General features: G+C 41.9%; 1 protein-coding gene across 9 annotated transcripts; it reads right to left on the bottom strand.

Annotated features, from left to right (window-relative positions):
• Positions 1-1,023: 1,023 nt before the first annotated feature.
• On the bottom strand, positions 1,024-19,968 carry tpm1 (tropomyosin 1 (alpha)). Of its 9 annotated transcripts, XM_015343462.2 has the most exons (10): positions 19,727-19,966; positions 18,735-18,860; positions 12,816-12,949; positions 11,605-11,722; positions 11,248-11,318; positions 10,335-10,410; positions 9,535-9,597; positions 9,352-9,421; positions 8,338-8,416; positions 6,579-6,796 (listed from the first exon to the last, which is right to left on the bottom strand). In XM_015343462.2, exons 1-10 carry the CDS (start codon positions 19,838-19,840, stop codon positions 6,793-6,795), a joined length of 855 nt encoding a protein of 284 aa, XP_015198948.1. In that variant the 5' UTR covers positions 19,841-19,966; the 3' UTR covers positions 6,579-6,792. The 9 variants fall into 9 exon arrangements, with proteins under 9 accessions (XP_006628965.2, XP_006628964.1, XP_006628970.2 ...); XM_006628902.3 differs by lacking the exons at positions 6,579-6,796; positions 8,338-8,416; positions 10,335-10,410 and adding exons at positions 1,024-2,125; positions 10,927-11,002 and having other exon boundaries at positions 19,727-19,968; XM_006628901.3 differs by lacking the exons at positions 6,579-6,796; positions 8,338-8,416 and adding an exon at positions 1,024-2,125 and having other exon boundaries at positions 19,727-19,967.
• Between the last annotated feature and the right edge of the window lie 449 nt (positions 19,969-20,417).

Below are 20,417 nucleotides of genomic sequence, written 5' to 3' on the forward strand. Positions count from 1 at the left end.
AACTATGCTGTGTTGCAGTTTTTTTGGCATAATGGGAATAACAGGCCGCCAATTAAGTCTTAATTTATACCATGGATAGGCCTGTACCATTTTAAAAAGCTCTTACCTATTCATAAATGTACATAATGTTGGTAGTAGATTCTTTAATCAAGAATATTTTGATAGATTGGACTTTGATAGATTCTCAACTAATTTTAAGAACCGAGACAACCACATCTGCACAAATGTGTCGGCGTTTTCAATTTTTTGCATTAATGGTATTCCTTAAGGTCTCCTCTTTTTAGACCACGTATATTTGGCATTACAAAAGCCTTAACTAACCTGTACTACAGAATGGTAAAATTCCAATGTCAAAATATCAGCACATTTGCCAACAGGATTTGTTTAAGTACTTATCTTCATGGTGACACCACTACTCCTAAGACACCGGAATTCTTATCTCGGTAAACACCGATTCCACAACAAGCTGAAGTAATTTGTCATCACCCTCATTACAAACATTTTTCCCAGATTGTCAATGGCAGGCCTGAGCAAGCACAAAACAGCAGAAATGTAAAACTGCTTGCTAGGCAGACTGCCATGTATCCTGCAGCAGTAAGGTTTTAGCAGAAATACAAAGGGTTTGTAAAATATTTAAATGGTTTTGAGAGCTCCTAGAAGTCAAATTGACCCATATAATTACCCAATTCTCACCGGAGGCGGCTTCCCCACCTTCTGTTTTTCAGCTGTTGATCACAGTAAACACTTTAGCTAAAACCATTCAACCCTTCAATTCTAAGAAAAGCAAAGGCCCGTCAAAACGTGCTTGCATAATTCAGACTAATAATTTAATGAGTCAGTATAAAATGTGATTGCATTATAACTTGTTTTAATTTGGAACATTTTACTTTCTGTTGGGAAACAAAGTCCAATCAAAGCGCTGGACCAGTTTTTAAATCCATTTCACAAAAAGATCAAACAAAATCAGACAGGAACTCCACAAATCCAGAACAAATGGCGGAAAAAAAAACACTTGTACAAAACTTCCAAAAACAGGTTTTATTTTATATTTATTACATTTATACATTTTATATAAGGGTTTATAGTTAAAACCGCTCAAAATAAAGTGTAAAATAAGTGAGGCACTACCAAATTTATGTCCACAATGAAACATAATTCAGTCATTTCCCCAGGGTAAAAGTTACTGAACTTTTTCGAACCTTAGGTTTCAACATAAAAACAAAGATGCACATTTAAAGCTAATGCTGCCACACATTTTGTAACGAGTTTCAGGTTTTTTAAAAATAAATACACTGGAGAGCAAAGAATCCCTTACTAACCTTCACTAAATGGCACTTGGCTATTCAGAAAATAGCTCCTGTACAAAAGATAATACATCATTCCTTTTGCTTTATTGGTACTGTATATGCAGGGTAAAACCCAGTTCTCTGAAGCATCATAAAAAAAAAATCACAGTAGCACCTGTATACAACAAGGATTGTTGTTTTATCCAATGTGTACACACACATTCAAAATTAAAAAAATTAAAAATGTTTACAAAACCTTGGCTTTAAGCAGGAGTTGGCTTCTAATGAATAATGTGCATACAGTCTAAATATTGTACTCAAGGTAAAGTCCACCAAATTTGTTCTTGAAAGGAAAATTAACACAGCAGAGCTAGTGGAGGGAGGGGGAATGAAGGTACCAGATCATTCTCACTACATTTCTAGCAGTGCATTTTCTTTCCTTTTAGAACAAATGATGCAGATTTCCACATGACGAATTCTCCAAAACTCCTTACAAAATGCAGACATCATTATAATTAGGAATCAGTTTGTATCAATACTAGTGTTTCTCGTATTCGGCTGGCCAAGGAGGAAGTGCTCCCTTCCCCGGGCTCGTTCCTTCGTTGAGCTCCATTGAAAGCAGAACAGTGCAAAACGTATGAAGCGCCTGCTGGTTACTTTGCCTTCGGCGTTGGGAGACGGGGCAGGGCAGGGACGCAGTCGTGGCAAGCAGGGTGCAAGTAAAAAACAAAAAACTACCAGCATAAAACAAGGCTTTCACATGTTATTTAATTCCAGTAGAGTCTGATCCAACATCTGGTGCATATTGAGGTTTTCTTCTTTAGCTTGTGCGAGTTTCTCTGTTAGAGTACCAAACACAGACGTTAATGTCATGACACACCATCCGAGACAAAATAAAATGGCAAGCAGCACCAACTTTACAGTCAGATTAGTTCAATTGCAACACATTTGTGCTACTTTGGTTATGCACTGTAAAACAAAAAAGACTTTCATAATGTACATTAGACCCTGCATGCACATTTTACTCAAGCAAAAGAGCATGAGCATATTTTTTTTTTAAGTCAACAGGGAGGAAAAAAAACTGCAGTGGTTTAGTCACTACTCAGAATCCATCCAAGCAGTCGAAACACACTGTGCTTAAAAAATGAAAATCTTAAAGGGCATGCATTAAATGCAATCCATTTACAATAAATTAGCTTAATTAGAAAGGATGGGCAACTCATTTCCTGTAGGGAAGGTGGCAGTGACCAGCCACCATTTAATTGAATTTTATCCTTTTGGTTCAATTAAAATGCCGTCTGATCTCTAGCATTATTTGTGTTAATATGCACACAACTTCCTTCTTACACATGCCATTCTAGGGAAGCATAAACATATTTCTAGCTCCGAGTTAAAGAAACCAAACTACACTTAATCTTCATTCAAGGCCAGCTTTAGTTCGTTAGTAAGAAGGCGGTTTTTCTCAAGTTGCTGGTAGAGGCGATCTGCACAGTCGGAAAGCAGGTTAAGAAAAGGAGAGAGAAAAGAAACAGCAGGGTTAAGCACAGAAAGGAAATGTCAAGAACTCCATGCTGCTAAAAAGATTCCACACACAGAAAACCTACATCAGCTCATACTGTACCTTCATGGGAGGAGTACTTGGGCATAGAATAGGAAAAGTAGTCCTCAGTAAGAAAGAGTGATTGATAGAGCAGAAAGTCAAAGATCTGAACTGTGCTCCCAAGAAAAAGAACTCTTGACACAATGCGTTTCACAGATAGACTAAACAGGGAATACAGGATTCTGCAGGTTGAAAAACCAGTGGAACCTAGTTATGCCTAACAGGTGAACCCTTTATAGCAATATAAGAAGCAAACCTCCACAACTATTAAGGCAAATTAATAAATATACCACACCACAGAGAAAGCTGGTGCTATAGTTTTCAGCAGGGCACATTTTAGCATTTTTAGCTTCACATTAGAGACTGCAATAACATTAACCTCAGAAAAAGAACAGAACAAATGCACAGCACTGGTGCTACACAGTATTTTAAAAAGGCATAATAAATCCCTGCATCAGAACTACAAAGTATATCAAACTTGAAATGCCACTTGCCGAATGTGCTGCTTCAACAGAGAAAGCCAAGCTTCTGTATGGTGTGGATATGGTTCACTCTTGCTGTAAATGTAAAAGTGGCTTATACAACTTAAATCCTGTGTACACTACTACCACACCCAATTACTTTTTGACATTAGAACATAATTTCATTTTTATACTTCTTAGTGCTAAACTATTGACTAGACAGACGCTTAAATACAGCAATCACTGGTTTTGGAAAACGCTAGGATATTATTGGACAGCTTGTGCAAACAGCTTTCTGGCTTGAGATGCAATCATTAATGGAGCTGAGCTGTCATTACGATGATGCACATTTCTAATGCAGGACACAGATATTAATATGGGCGGAGCGGTGGCTCAGGATCTACACCTGTGGCTGGAAGGTTGCCAGTTTGTATCCCGCGGCCGGCAGAGGAATCCTACTCTGTTGGGCCCCTGAGCAAGGCCCTGAACCCCAACTGCTCCAGGGGCGCCGTATATATGTCTGACCCCCAGCTTCTCTCCCTGTCTGTGTGTCTGTGTGTCTCATGGAGAGCAAGCTGGGGTATGCAAAAATAAATTCCTAATACACGAAATTGTATATGGCCAATAAAGAGATCTTAACTTAATACACTAAAGGACATTAATATGGTACATTAAAAATGCCTGCTTTCTTCTGTGAAGTGAACTGGGAGAAACAAAAGATGCATGTATTTGCTATATGTTCCAACAGATCTTATTTTACATCTTAGTTTGCCATCTTTATTTATTTTGCCCAAGTTTGTCCAGGTAGTTATTAAACATAGCAACTTTGTTTTTGGTGGTTTTTGCGTTCTTTAGCCGTGTACAATATAATTGATAAAATGTATGACTTGTTACGCCACAACAAAACAAATTTTGTTTTCTACAGATTAACATTTCTTTGAAAAAGTAATTCAGCACACTCAAAAAACAGACCTCATCATGTTTCTAAAGGTGATTAGGCATTTTTGCCTGCTGACTGCTTTTATCTGATTGCAGTTCTGTGCTTCAACTACAGTAATAAATCTGCTTACTATTTTCCTCTTTGCACAACATTTCAAAAGTCTGGAAAAAAAAAAAGACTAACTTATAAAAAAAAACGTCACTACCAAAACAGAGCGCTGTATTGTTCTGTTAGAACTTAGTGCACCAACAGGGATTTTCCTCGTCTGATGAATTTTAAACCCAGAATACAGGATTGTGAAATGTGCTGTAGCGGAAAAGAAGAATGGAGCAACTCAAACTGTACACATCCCCGTTAAGACTGGATGAAATCCACAGCTCTAGCACTGTTTGGAAATGCTTTGGCAATATTGTCACAATCCTGTGACCCCAGCAAACGGCAGAAATGTAAGTGCAACCAAGCTGACTGCCAAAGCATTTTCACACCTAGGAAAGGGATCAGTCTACACCTGTGCCTAGACATCTGCAGTGCAGGATAAATGAAGTTCCAGAGGCTTAAAAAAAACCAAACTACTTCCTCTAGTACAATAGTTGTCACTTCTTGATTTTAATCCAATTATCTGTAGCAGCATATCAACAACTGCTCAGGCCAAATGTTTTCTAGTACGCTCAGCTACTTCTGCCTTTGTGTGTACTTGCTTTCATCTCATTGAAAAACCACATAAAAGTACTCCAAAAAAACGTTATGGTGAATTCACTTGCTTAAGCATTGTCTTGACCAACTGAAAAAGAAGCTGTTTGCACATCGCCTGTAGAAATACTTTTAAACCAATTTGAAATAACTCAAACCCTCCAGACTACAGGATGTGTGAAAGTGCTCAATCCTCATTTGCAGGAGCTCCAGCTGAAATGGAACCAATGCATCCAAGAGAATGCTACAAGCCTTATTAAAGTGCTGGAGGACTCACATTCAGGTTCCATCCTCTTGTTTAGGCATCGTTTTATTTCTGACCCGAGCTATGTCACAATCCAACAGCACGCAGCTGGCTAAATTCCACAAGGGTCGGGCTGAATCAGGCAGGTCATCTCCAGATAAACTTATAACAGATTCCTGTGACTTGCTAGGTACATGATGTTGGAGTTTTGCCAGCAACAGCTGCAACACTCCAGCAGAGTTCTACACAAATCTGCTGTGAGCAATGTGGGCCCAGCAGTGTGAATAAGAAATGGATGGTTCTCGCAGCTCACATGTAGGAGGAAAGTCTAAACTCTTATATTAAACACTGAGGCCAAGCTGTATAGGGGAGTTCTGCAGGTCTTTATATAAAAAGAATTGATTGTGAATGGTGGTGTACAATTTAACATGGTGTATATGGAACACAGTGAACAATTTGTCCAACACCACTAGTCATAAAAAAAAATCATTTGTTTCTGAATGTGTAAAGTGGTGTAAAATTGTAATTGTTGTCCCAGTGGAAAGGTGTCAGTTTTCCAACCATGGTGAGAACCAACAGAAAATAGTATTTTAGCTCTAACAGCTGCAAAGGAAGAAAAAGAAGTATCACTGGTAGCCAATACATTTCAACATCTAGTAAAGATGAGCATGTTATTCCAACTGTATCAAAAAGTCTAAGTGGGTATATTTTAGCATATTCTACAGACAAAAGCCTTTTAGGGGAGTGAAACAGTAGCCACTGCATTTTATGCTTAGCAACACTGAAAGCAATCAGCCATCTTGCACTAAAAAAAATTGCTAAAAAAAAGCAGCTACAAACTAAAATATCTTGTTACATTTCGATACTGAAGCAATTTTAAATGTTTATTAGTATACAAATGCAAACTACAGAGTCACGACCTATTACTAGCCTGTCAATGACACTGCCCTTAATCTCCAACAGGCTCACAAACCGATACGGGATATCGAAACAAAAGGCCCGATACAGGTTTGAGGTCTGAATTTGGCATCTAGGACTAGACAATAAGCCCTTTATAACAGGCTCTCGTGACGGTCTCCACCAACATTTTTACTACTAAAAAAACAAACACTGAAGCAGAATCCTGTGCTGCCTAACAGGCCTAATGGAACTCAAAAGCAAAAATCAAAACCCGACTCTTGCCATTCGAACACGTTTCAGCCAAAATAGTTATATTGCGAAAGGAAAATAAAACAAAACAGAAATGGGTCCCTTACGAGTCAAAAGACAGTGCTTCTCTGTTTTATTAGAGCCACTCAACAACAAATTAAAGCACAAAAGTGGAAAAAAGAAAATAAATAGAGAGGTATAGCTTACATAGATGGAAGGAAGTTTATTTTACATATGGCAAAATGAATTCAAAGGTTCTGTACAAGAGATGGAATACACAGCTGATGGCTACACTCCGACACGGGGTGTTAAAATGAGAAGCAAGGACAGAACGAGTAAGAAGTTGAGAAAGGCAGGAGCGCGCAGAGTGCAGCCTACTCAACCAGCAGGAGACGTCTTTGGAGCGATGCAGAGAAAACAATTTATCTGTGTGAAAACAAAAAAGCAAACGGAACATGATGGGAAACCAAGGGAAACCAGCAAGCAAGAGCAAAAATAAAATGTCCAAAACGAGACGTGCAAGCCACAGCACACAACAAAAGCAAGGCAGAGGATAGCTAAAATTGTATCGGCCACCAATACTGTAACCTTTCCAGCCACAGACTGCAGCTTCGGAAGTACAGTACCTGAACGGTTCTAAAACACTCAGTGGAGGATTCATTCCCTTTATTGGATACATTTTTCAAAAACACCATCAAATTTGTTATAAAGTTTCCCTCATGTAGAAGAAAAATACGCCAATTTCCATAAAAATCATGCTTATCGCTTCATAAATGGACTGAATTCCCCACTTGAAAAAAGGAGGTATGAAGGATGATGGGAAGATGAGAATGCACTATTTGGTAGTTGGGTCGATCCAAGTTTGGCAGATTCACATAGTAAGAAATAGCAGACAAACTGAAAAAAGGGAACCCATTTTGAAGATTGCATCTTAACTGCAATGAACCACATGCATCTTGGATCCTGCAGTCTCTATTCAATATTACTGTTACTGTAACAGTATACCGTTAGTAGAAGAAACACACCACTTAGGTTTCAGAAAAAAATGACAATTTAAACACTGCACTCACAAAAAAAATTAACCCAGGGAAGTGTTTATTGAAATTCATCCCCTCATACTGTAATTGGAAAGCATCCATTGCAGAATGGATCATTTTGGCATATCTCAGCATGCATTGATTCAGGGACAGTCCAATATGATCAGGTGGATTTTAAAAAAAGTTCCAGTTTGAGAGTTAAAACACATGTCAGACGGTCCCATAACATTCAAAAGTCATCACTTTGTTCATCTAAAATGTACAAAAAAACAAAGCCAAATGGAAATCCTTACTTGGATTTGATTACATCCAAATGTTAAGTTCTGTTTAGACATGCGGTATTTTCCACATCTGTGCAATGCTACAAGTAAGGCCAATCATGTGACTCTCGCAACCCTTTCTGGGGTTCAGGGATACTCCCCGAAACAAGTCTTACACTGGGGTTTGGAATTCACTTTATTAATAGCCACTGCCTATGAAATGAGGGATTGAAATTACAGTTATGGTTAGCATAGAGGTGAATATCTCCACAGCAGCAGCTGTATTTGAAAAAACTAAATTGGGCCTGATGTAAACTCAAAATATTACACCATTATCCTGCACTTTGTGCCAACACAGTGTGGCAGCAGAGGCCATTTGGTAATTCAAATACACAGAGGCAGTTCACCTTCTTTTGAGTGAAATCACAGAGAGGCCTACGTAATTCTGGGATCTTAACACCACATCTCAGCATGCCCGTTGAAGTTATATCAACAAGGAGTAGATGGACAGGCAGGAAATCGAGGTACAGCTTGAAGTGGTAGGGGGACAAGTACATGATCCTGAAGGGGTTACCAAAACTGGTTTAGTATGCAGGTGAATGAGAAGTGAAGTACTGGAGAGGAGAGGTGAGATGGTACAGGCACAGGCAGACAGCAGATGGAGATTTACATTGAAGTCATGTCGTTGAGAGCGTGGTCCAGCTCCTCGCTGATGGCTTTGTACTTCAGTTTCTGGGCATACAACTCATCTACAGGGGAGGGGGAGGATGGAGGACAAGGCAAGGAGATGGAAGAGCAGGGGGAAAAACCGGGAGATGGAGGGTGAAGAGGAGACGGAGCAGCCAGTCCGTCGGCAAGAGACGAGACAGACAACCAAGAGAGCGGAGAAAGAAAGAGAAACAGAAAAGGCAAAACAGTTAACAGGGAGCAGGGAGAGCCTGGAATGATCTGATGGGAATAGTCACCAGTTCTGTATCACTCGCGCATCTTGTGCTTCTACTGCAAACCCACTTAATGTCTTGTACCTTGTAAAACCAGGAAACCCTTAAGTCAAAGCAAGTGCCAAGACGGGTACAAAAGCATCCGTGTTCCCACTGCATGAACCTCAACAGTTATTGGACTGGCTCTGACCTCTCTCTACAGATTTAACAGACTACCTTCAACTCTTTACAAGGTAATACTGCTGAACATACTGCACCAAAAAGCAAAAACCTTTAACCTGAATGCAGCTTATTGTATATCGGGAGAAAGAATCCCATAACACAAAGACTGAATGCAGGAGAGAATTGCATAACCTAATGAGCTAGCACTGAGCAACTGGTCCACATAAGGAAAATGGGCCAAAAAGCCTTAAGCAAACCACAATAAACCTAGCTAAAACATTATTGTACACAGTGTGTCAGAGCTATTGAAAGTACGTGTTAAGGGAACCAGTGCTTCTCATTTAGGCTTCTCCTGAGAATCTAAATAAAACTAGAAAAAGGCCACGGTGAAAAATAAAGAGACAAGCGATGTTATTTTGCAGCAAAGAATGGAAAAGGAGAAGCAGATGAAGTGCTGGCCTTATTCTTCAGGCTGCTTCAGAAAGCAGCAAAAACAAACTCAACTGCAGGAGGAGGACTAAATACACTGAAATGTGCTCAGTAATCCATGAAATTAAATAAAAAATGGATTCAAGTCCTACCCTCCAGGTCATCAATGGTCTTCTCAAGCTTGGCTACTGTTCTCTCAGCGAACTCAGCACGAGTTTCAGCCTGCAGAAGGAAAGGTACAGACGTCAGAACTGGCAATTTATAACCCCCCTTTCACAAAACACAAGTCAATCCACTGCTAAGAAGGCATCTTTAGAACAGCGCCCTTCACTTGCCTCCTTCAGTTTATCGGTGAGGACCTTGATCTCCTCTTCATACTTGTCTTCCTTCTGTGAGTACTGTAGACAAACAGCAGAACACAAGGTCAGAGGGCCACATTAAGCCTAGCAGCTCACCATTCCTCTGCAGTTTACTGTGCAACAAGGCTGGAAAAAACATTTTCATTCCATTCTCGACTCAAACCGTTCGCTTGCATTCTGTAGTTATACTTGGATTACTAAAACAAGTGAGTTAATTACAATATATAAATATTATCTCAAATTAAGGATTGAAATAAGTTGATGCTGTTACAAAGTATGTAGATCAAGCACCGATTTAAGTGAGATGTAGGACGCAATTCAAATCAAGGAAAAGCCTGTTTTTTAGGTACTATTAGGAAAAATGATTCGCAAGAATTAAATTACATATTTCTTTCATTGTGGGTTTTCCCATTTCCAAGTGGATGGCCAAAAAAAGTGGCGGTTTCTCATACGGACCTCAAAAATACACACCACAAGAGGAAAAAATAATTTTCATTGTAAAAGAGCGTTATGGTTTTTGGTACAATAAAACACAATCCCAGGCCTGGTTTCCACAGAACTGTTGCAATTCACATGGAAAGATCAGAGGCCAAACTTCTAATGAACAGATAAGTTATGCTATTAAAAGCCTTCACAGCTATAGTCTGCAGAAATTATAAGCTCTTGAATGGAAAAACCAAACCCGATTTGTGGGCAGGACTTAAAAAGATACCCCGAGGGAGAACGTGCTCTGCGGCCGTGGTCTGCAAACCCCTTGGAAGTGGACGTAGACCTACCTTCTCAGCCTGTGCCTCCAGTGACTTCAGGTTGTTGGTCACAGTTTTCAACTCTTCCTCAAGCTCAGCACATTTGCTGGTGTTTTAGACATGGGGCAGGAGGAGGAGGAGGAGGAGGGTTCAGTGTAGAGGGCAGGTTCAGAAGGAAGAGCACGAAAGGGACAAGAAGGACAGCAAAAAGAGGGGAAACAATCAAATGAATAAAAACACAGGGAACCAGAGGGGGGCCTGCACAGCAGTGTGATGCAGCGGACGGCCTCGCTCAGCGGGGCCGTCTCTACATGATACGAATAACCTGAACCGAATCCAATGCAGAAACTTTTTGGCTTGCTACATTTTTTTTTGGGGGGGGGGGGGGGACGTGCTGCAAGCAGGCCTTTGAAAAGCAGCCCGAATGGAAATGAGTGGAAAGTCCTGCTGTTACCCGTGCAACTCGCAGGCCCACGTCTGTGAAGAGGTCGCTTACAAGAACAACAAAGATAAACGGCTCGAGGAGTAGGCAGGAAAAGAAAGCAGTGCAGATTCACTCGACAGCGTGGGAAGCTGCGGTAGTGCGGAGACGAAGATAAATAAACAGGGTTAGTCATAGTACCTTTGCTTCGGCAGCCATTAATGATTTTAAGCTGTGGTCCGAAAGTCTTAGGTGCTCTTCTGCTTGCCGCGCCCGTCTGTTAGTGAGTTTGAGAAGTGCAAGGCCGTTCCAAAAGAGAAAACATGCAATTAAAACACGCATGCAGTGGCAAACGGAAAAGCCACGGCGTGAACTGCCACACTCGTGGGGTCCACGCTACAGGGCCACTGGCTCACTGTAAGAGCCAGAGTGAACTTCACATCTGCGAAAAATCATGTGGACGTGCATTTTTGACGCAGCCAGACAACGTTGCTGCGGCAGAGGCAGGGCCGGGCTGCTTACCTTTCTGACAGCTCGGCACGCTCCTCAGTACGCTCCAGATCACCCTCAATGATCACCAGTTTACGTGCAACCTTTGGTTACGAGAGAGCAAAAACAGTTTTAATCTGCCACCGTGAAGCTGACCAGCCTCCACGGACTTGGCACACGCAAAGTGGCACCGAGCTACCGTGCCACCACGCTGTTAGGGCACTGAGAGTAAATGCTTGGACAAACATCAGCGAACTAGAATTACAGATTTAAAGACCTCCTGATCAAAGAATGTCTACAAACCAAGAGGAAGCCTCTCAGCCCAGGTATTGCTCATTAGGGTCCTGGAACTTTACTGCCTTATTTGTCATTCCTTGCTCAGAAACCTGCCTCTTCATATTTGCGGTCAGCCTCCTCTGCAATGTGCTTGGCCTCCTTCAGCTGGATCTCCTGCAGTTCCATCTTCTCCTCATCCTTCAGAGCCCTGTTCTCAATGACCTTCATTCCTCTGTAGGGGAGAGGACGGAAACCTTCAGTTAGCACCATATCAAAAGCAAGCAAGCACCTCTATATCTCCGTGTGCACACAGAGCCAATGGCCCATACGTTCTTGCATTTCAGAAATATCCAGACTAAAGCAGGCGGCCTCTTCAACTAGTGATCTATACCATACATAACAGAACAACAAAAAATTCAGTTTTCCCAACACCAAACATTCGTGAATTCCAAAGGAGGCAAAATGTCTTTTGAATATTGATAGTGTATTGCAGAATATTATTTTATTATACAATTACAACTACAAAATAGATTAAACTCATGAAGGGTAAGAACTGATCCATGTTAAAGCATAGGAAGCTGAAACAGTAGAACTGTTTACAGACAAAACAAAGGAGTATAACCACTGGCCTGTGTGGACTGAAGCGCTGTTTATTCAGAATTGTATTGTTTCTCCAAAAACAAGCTCCTTTTGTTGACATCTCTAAATAGTATGACTATACCATGGATTGAAAGCTGCCCTTTAATGTCTAGCAGAATTGCAAAGAATGCCACAATCTGGTTCAGACTTAAGGCTGCTTAGTAGGTCATTAGGATCACTTCCAACACCCCAGAAATGTTTTTTTTTTCCCCCGAAAAGACTTGACCTTGTCCCTTGCCAGGAACAGAATAATTTACCAGCCCCACCCCTGCGAACCCTGTAGGAAATGCATTTTGCTGGTCTGTTTCATTTTACCAACGGCATTCTGAGTTGACATCTCGTTTGCCGTATTCTGAAGCAGTCAAAATGAGACCAGGGGTAGTTCAGATACACAGGGAGACCTCGGGAGCAAGGCCTCCGTTTATCAAAAGAAAAAGCTCTCTCTCTCTCTCAGGAAGATGTGGTGCAGCCAACTACAGAAATGGAAACGAGAAGTAACAATGGGCGAACACAAGCGCTGCTCTGAGGGGGGGAAGTGGGAACACTTGCTTAGAGCGAAACTCTGCGCTGAACCTCCCACTTCAGCTTGCCGCCCACAGAGAGGAGGACACTACCGCCGCCGCCGCGGCAGCAGCACCAGCGCAGGAGGCGGCTGCCGGATGCCCACCGGCCGTCCCCGTACACACCTCTCGCTCTCGTCAGCAGCCTTCTCAGCCTCCTCCAGCTTCTGCAGCGCGGTCGCCAGACGCTCCTGGGCGCGATCCAACTCCTCCTCCACCAGCTGGATGCGTCTGTTCAGGGAGGCGACGTCACCCTCAGCCTAGGCCGGGCCAACGGGAGAGGAGCGGTGAAACTGCTGCACACACGTGGGCGGGAGCGCGCCGCACACCGCGATCACGCACACGCAGACAGGACCACCCCAGCACACGGGGAGGTCGAGCTCCCAGCAGGTTTCTGTCCACAGCCATCGGAGGGATTTCTGACACAGTCATGCATCAGTGCCACCTGCTCTGGGTTCACTCAGCAGCTGTGATGTGAAGTGAAGTGCTGCATGTAGCTGCAGACTAAAACAGACCGAGACGGAAACATTCATTCAATACTGGATCCGTCAACCCGCATCAGATCCGCTGTAATCTTATTTGTGCTCATGGCAACGAACGAATAATCCGGTTCCATCAGCCATATCCTATAATCTAGTGTGAGAGCTAATTTTAGAGTAACAAAATCTAAAGTGTGGGGTTCAAATACTGAAACAGTGCCAAAAATAATCTGGTCGCCGCCATGCCAGGCTCCTGACTTACCAGGTAGAGTCCCTCTGTGCGGCCTGGTCAGTTGGCAGCAGACCCTGCTACCCGCTGGAGAGGCAACAGACCCGCGGACCTCCACATTCTACACAATAGCAACAATGCTCACGGACCAAATCAGCTCTGGATTCATGGCAAAGAACGGCAGCCTGCAAGGGGCCAGTCACACACTATGGTGACCAAGAACAGAAAATGAACACTGCCTATTGCCTTGTGTTCCTGAAAAGAAGACAGAACTGTACCCTACATGCCCTTTTAGTAATCCAGGTCTATCCAGCACTTCAATACCCAGTGAATGATCCAAGTTTGCATATATGCAAAGACACACCTGCCTGTGTTTATGTAAATGGTCCAGACCCAAGCCATATGATAAAAGGCATTTGATTCATGAAACAAAGAAAGGATTTGTTGAGTGGGGGGGCGAGGTGGGCATGGTCTTCTCCTGTTGGCCCTAAAAACAGGCATTTAGCAAAATGTCTACAATTCCATGTTGATGGTGAAAGCAAATGGGCAACATGCTTCTCACACGGCAAGATTATAACCACATTTTGAACCTACGGTGACCTAGGATCACCAAAAGGGACCCTCCTCATTCTCCAGTAATTCATCACAGATGTACTGTAGCTCCCTGAATGCACAAAGCACAAGACCTCTCTTCCACTCCCTGTTAGGATCAAGCCTCATGATACTTTTGCAAAAATCTGTTTAAATCACCTAAACTTTGTTCAAGCTTTCACCCTCTCTCTAAACAGCTAGTGCAGTGCGAGCTGTAGCGGAAATACTTTTTTTTATTTCACAGGAAGTGGCAGCCTGCATCTCATTTGCTACCTACACACAGGGCTTGTATGTCTGTGTGGCTCAGAGCGAAGTCCAATTATAGCTTTAGCTCAAAATTGCGATATGGGGAACCACAAGGCAGTTCTGTTTTACAGAGGGGAGTGGTGCTACACCACAATATTTGTCCATCTATCTGATCTTGTACACCCCACCCCCACTTTTAAAAGAAACAGTGAAGTAAAGATTTGTTCTGAGGGGGGCAGTTCTACAACCTCTCTACAAAGTTCAATGAGCTGACTTTTTTCCCCTTCAGCCTCTAAATAAAAATGTTGTTCTGGAGAGCTGGAAACAAAACAAAATCTTAAGAAAGCACAAAGGGCAAGCTCATACTATCTGTCTCAAGGAGCACTGCTGTGTAATCTGAAAGGACTGGCAGGGTTTCCCTGATCTAACCAAGCAGCAATGCCTTTCCTGACAACGCTTCTTGTCCTAATAAGGTAAAGCCGAAACAGAAAGAAAAATCGTACAGACATCCAGCAACAGCTTTGTCTGTCGTAGTTCTCACATTCGGTCTGAGTGCTAGCATCAGTTCTCACCTCACCCTCCCTTTGCTGTAAAAAACCTGCTTTTCTTAACGGTTCTGCTTCGGCTGCTGTATCGTATAGAACACCCATCTCAAAGGACCGACTGACAAAAAGCTGAACACAATACTTAATATCTGCTGCAACCAGATTGGGTGTGTTGGCTTGAACTGCAGACGGAATTCTTATACACGGCAGAAATTTAGAGGTCATGCAGTCTCGTCTTGGCACTTGATGTTTCAGATAACAGAGTCCAGACTACCCTGATTCGATGTAGCCAAACGGGTTAAATGACTCGCCCTTGCTCTTCCAGCATACCGGAACCCAGCACTGGCTGGAATAAGGAAACAACTTCATTTAAGCCACTTTGTGACTTCTAGCTAATGAATAACACGCACATTCTCTCCTATCTGCCCAACACTTTACTGAAGAAAGTAAAGTCAAGGTTAAGCAGAAATACAGAATTAACTGTTTTAAGACTGAATATGCTCAGCAACTTGCTGCTGATACCATTTAATCACAAAAGCAGTTGATACCACGTTGTGGAGGTACAGTAAGTAATATCGTATGGTCACCTCTAAGTATTAAAGGATTCCATTAAAAGCCGAGCGTGAACATATTTGTATAACGTAGTTGCATTATTCAGAAAGACTCCATACTGAGTCTCCTAGAACTTCAATCTTCATGGGACCTCCTTACAAAGCAGTTGTGGCTTATTTCGGGGGATAGTGTATTTGCATGGTCAGGGGGAAAAAAAACAATGAACAAACTAACCACAATTATGTTTGGAGAAAAAATGACATGCTCCTCAGGGCCCATAAAACAGGTCAAAAGAATGCGTAGCATTAGGTGAGCGTTTGCAGCGTTTTAAAATGGTCACAAACCTGAGGTACAACTCAAGTTTAAACAAGGACAAAGACACTAATGAACAGGCCGTAACAGTGTCCCGACTAGAATTAAGATGCTGCCAAACAAGTAAGGCTCGTCACAGGTGTAAACCATTAGGGGTGTAGAAAATAAAGTCGGGCTGGACATAATCCGTTAAATGTGCGTTGCTCGAATCTAAAATCTAACTTCAGATTTAACAAAACGACAGTAAGAGTTAGATCCACAATTAATTGCTACCTATAATTATTCCCCACATCAAAATCATTGCCAACTACACAAGCCATTTACAGGTAGCAGAAAGGTCAGACACTTGCATTAAAAAAGCGAAGAATTCGAGCTAATCATTCCCACAATGGCATTGAGATTCTCATGATACGAACTTAATATCGTCTTACAGATTCTCTCGCTTTTCTCTCGAAATCCAGCTCTTTCTGTAGCCTCTCCGCTTTTTCTTCAGCACCGTCTGCCTGCTCCTGCAAGCTTTTAATTTTCCTCTTCACTGCTTCCAAAGACGTTAACCCGGCCATTATATTCGTGTTAAGTTTAAGCCGCAACGTTATATATTTCTAAAGCCTGTTTCAAATCGACACACAGAGCGCAATAACGCCCTGGTACCGAAAAAAAAATACTGTCCTGTTCTACGAGAATGTACACCGGGACACACACCGACGTCTACACACTATACCGGAAGTAACCTTGTTTTTATAGCGAAGCATCAGGCGAGAACACACAAACTAACCACGGGGACTCGCTGCTATTTTGTACGACCATGTCTTTTCTTTGCTAGCTTGACTATTATGAATAAATGCACAGAATGCTGCAATAGTGCACTGGATAAAGTGAGAATCTGTATGGTCAGAAAAGAGGGCACGCCTAGTTAGTTAGCTATTAACATTCCAATGGCACATTCCTGAGATGCGCGCATAGGCGTGGAGCGCCACCTGCTGGTAAGGTCCGAGCGGTACAACACCCTGCCCAAATCTTTCATCCACCTTTGCAAATCGGGGTATGGTACTCAAAGGCATTTTCCGAAGCACGCTGTAGGCTAATTGCAAGCGCTATTTATCTTTCTATAAAATCTGTCTACGGGGAGTGATTCATTTAACAGTTATCATAAGCTTGTATTGAATTGGCACGTCTTAGCTTCTAGTAAAACATTATATTATTAACATCTTAATGTTGACTCCTTCTATATATGGTCATGACGGAAAGCTACCATCTGGAACTTCCTGCGACCTTCTGCCGGTTTCAGTGCAATTACCCGAATACAGAGAGAGCCTTACTTATATTTTAATAATTACAAACAATTCCAATTACTATATAATTGACTTAAAACTGCAGTGCAGTTATCAAAAGGCAGAGGGCGCATTATAATAATAATAATAATAATAATAATAATAATAATAATAATAATAATAATAATAATAATAATAATAATACTCGTCATATGTAAGATGGAAAAGCGTTTTAATTTAATTGATTGCAAGACAGGATGTACTATGTACTGCCAGAATGTTGCAATAACTCTTGGGACACATTTATAACCTTACAGATCTATCCTTCTACAATGCTCCTTAAAAAAATATTCCGCTGAGAGAACTGTATTTTCCATCTGTCTGAAATAAAGCGACATCAGGCACATAAGCTGGGCTTCTGTTTGTCATCTGGAGTCTATTATTTCGATGGGCTTCAAATGAAGTCCTGCGTGCGCAGCTATCGCTAATTATCTGTTAATTTTCTGCCCTGACTAGGACTTTGAGCTGTGGAGAATTACTGTTACTACATCCCTAAAGGAACTAAACCACTAAATTAGAAAAATGGGATTCTTAAGACATCAGTGGAAACTTGTAAACCATTTCCGGCGCTCTGGGAAGAAACAGGAGGAAATCTTGGAACGGAGACCGCTGCTCTTGTCCCCGTGTGTCAAACATACATGTATATAAATAGTTGGCATAGTTTTCCTTTTATGGAGTATTCTCCTCTAAAGCACGGGTCTTTCCATCTACACGAGATGTCTAATTATATACGGGGCCTGTATTTAAGTCAGTGAGATATGGTTGTACGGTCCTCATTCTACAACCAGAGTATTACCATTTTAAATTAAACCATACCCGAAGCTCTGCATGCGTCCATGTGTACTGTAAGAAAAACCTATCCTTGAATTGGGCAATGGCCAGATTAAATTACCGAAAACTTAAAATTTTAAGTGTCTATGAATTAATACGATTGGACGAACTTTCTAATAAAGTCAGAACAATACTGTACACGTTTAACAACACTAAAGGGATTCTTAATCATGCTTCTTTTAAATGCATGATGTGCATAGGTTTTAACGCAGTTGGGGCGCTCTGAGCTTTAAGGGAGATCGAACCCAAACGAATGAGCTCGAACTTTACCATATAAAGCACTGAGCTATATATAACCATCGTCTTGCACTCCGGTTACAGACTGCAGATCTAGCAAATTTTGTCTTCAGGCTTGAATCTCGGTTATGGATGATGTTTTTGTTCTTGGCGGTAGCGTGTAAAAAAAAAAGGACTTCCACGTCAAAGGTATTCGATGGTCTGTGTTTCAAAACAAGAATACACATTTTAACAACACAAGCGAATTTGATCAAGTGTAAACTGTGATTGAACAGCACAAATACATAAAATGACAGTTTCTTGGACATGACGCAAATACAACATCCATTCAAGTTCTATAGGTTTATGTTCCTGATATTTCAAGTCAGAACTCGGAGCTTAAATTGTCTTAGGTCATTCGCAAGCTGTTCCACATTGATTTTACTCCTCTTAATTTAAGCATTCCCGTTAGGTACGATACCAAAACGGGCGGAGCACAGGTACAGCCCAACGCGTATTATCATACATGGACATTAGAATGTAAGTTTCGAGCCAAGTGGGCACTTGAAACTTACAGATACAAAAAAAAAAACAACAACAACACCGCGCAGTTCTGTCCATACTGTCATTTTAAATATTTGGGACAAGACAGGTCTGTGGTGAAGCGGTGACTGGAAAGGATGGCGTGTTCAGAGCGACCCCCCTTTACTTACGTCGGCGGCTTTCTTCTCAGCCAGTTCCAGTTTCTCCTGAGCATCTTTAAGGGCCTCGGAGTACTTGTCCAGCTCATCCTCAGTTGCCTTCAGCTTCTTCTGCAGAGCTACCAGCTCGTCCTCGAGCTGATTTGTGTTTTTAGAGGGTCATTTGAAAGATAGAGGGTGCGCAGCAGGAAACGGAGTGCGTGAGTCCGCGCACGGGCGCGGAGGCGCAGACAGAGACAGGGGAAAGAGAAAGAGAAGGACTTTGAGTTAGGAGGAGAAGCTTTCTGAAACAGCCAGATACCTTGGTGGCGATTTCCTCAGCGCTAAGCAGCTTTTCTTCAGCGACTTGGAACTCCTCATGCACTTTATCTCTATCGTCTTCGGTAACACGCAATTTCTTTTCCAATTGACATATTTCATCCTCTAACTATATGTGTACATAAAATGAGAAGTTTGTTCAAAAAATATATACAAGCACGACTCGTTCAATCAAAACTGTATAAAACTGACATTGACTATTCTGTATTGGCACATCAACGTAGGAACATTTTTTAAAACGGTTGCAAGCACGTTTGTGTTTCATGCATTCATTTACTACAAGTGCTAATATGATCTATATAAACTGCAAATACAAACTCCGTACTCCGTGCGGTACAATATTTAATTTAAAATATTTATCATTAAATCGTTACGCACGTATTAAAGCTCTTTTCATTTAAACCTTAAATAACTTCTGTTTAAATGTGATTTTGGCTGTCTCCCATCCTAAATTACTTCAATATATCCCCAGCACGAGAGACAAAGGAACACTTAAAGACATTTCTTTCACTTTCAGCAGTATGATTTGGCTCCTTATCTCGTACGATCTTCTGGGAAAAGTGCTATTAATCCACAGGGCAGAGGTGATCCATTTAGGATTGGCTCACTTTACAGAAAACACCGATACCGGCGTTCGCGCTGTCTGTGGATCGCTTTTATCCCCACACTAGCAAAAGAGTGCAGACCTGTTTGCTCCTGTCCTCGGCTGCCTTCTTGTCTGCTTCTGCCTGCTCAGCTCTGTCCAAGGCGTTCTCCTTGTCGAGCTTAAGCATCTGCATCTTCTTCTTAATGGCATCCATGGCTGTTTTTTGCGGTGGGGCCGATCAAAATGCTCCAAAAGAAACTGAAAATGAAGAGGTTGGTCGGGGAGAGAGGCTTAGAGCGACTGTGCCGAACCGAACGCCAAACTGGAGTGCAAGCTCTTTCTGCGTGTACCCTCTCAAATATGTACTTTCGCAGGGGGGTGACTGAATTCCTTTGGACATACAATACTTTTTTGGAAACGGTTTCTTCTGGTCCCTTCCCCGTGCCCTATCTTTTTTATGGATCTGTCAGGCGATTCGCTGTTCCCAAACATTTGACCATTGATATGACTATATATGGGATCTGATGGGCACGCAGGCAGCCCCCTTCCAAGACGCCTGTTCCTATTTCTAACACTACAAAAAAGTTAAACCGCAGGAGAGACTTTGCCCTGGGAAGACGTTCGGGAGCAGAAGGGAAAAAGCAAATGCTTCCCAGAAGGATATTCCAAGCTCCCTTCAGATAGCAGGGTTTGGACAGAACACCAAATGCGCTCCCTGAATAAATCTGGGAATAGTTTTAAGTTGTTCTCTTCGAATATATCCGTTAAAATCCATTAACAACACTGTCAGG

The sequence above is a fragment of the Lepisosteus oculatus genome, chromosome 5 (assembly GCF_040954835.1).
Source record: "Lepisosteus oculatus isolate fLepOcu1 chromosome 5, fLepOcu1.hap2, whole genome shotgun sequence".
NCBI classification, from domain to species: Eukaryota; Metazoa; Chordata; class Actinopteri; order Semionotiformes; family Lepisosteidae; genus Lepisosteus; species Lepisosteus oculatus.

Coding starts and splice junctions, on each gene's coding strand:
- tpm1 (XM_006628902.3), bottom strand. CDS start 19,840: ATGGATGCCATTAAGAAGAAGATGCAGATGCTTAAGCTCGACAAGGAG. Junction 18,861..19,726: donor CCGAGGACAGGAGCAAACAG/GTCTGCACTCTT, acceptor AACACAAATCAG/CTCGAGGACGAGCTGGTAGC. Junction 11,723..12,815: donor GCTGCTGACGAGAGCGAGAG/GTGTGTACGGGG, acceptor TCTCCCCTACAG/AGGAATGAAGGTCATTGAGA.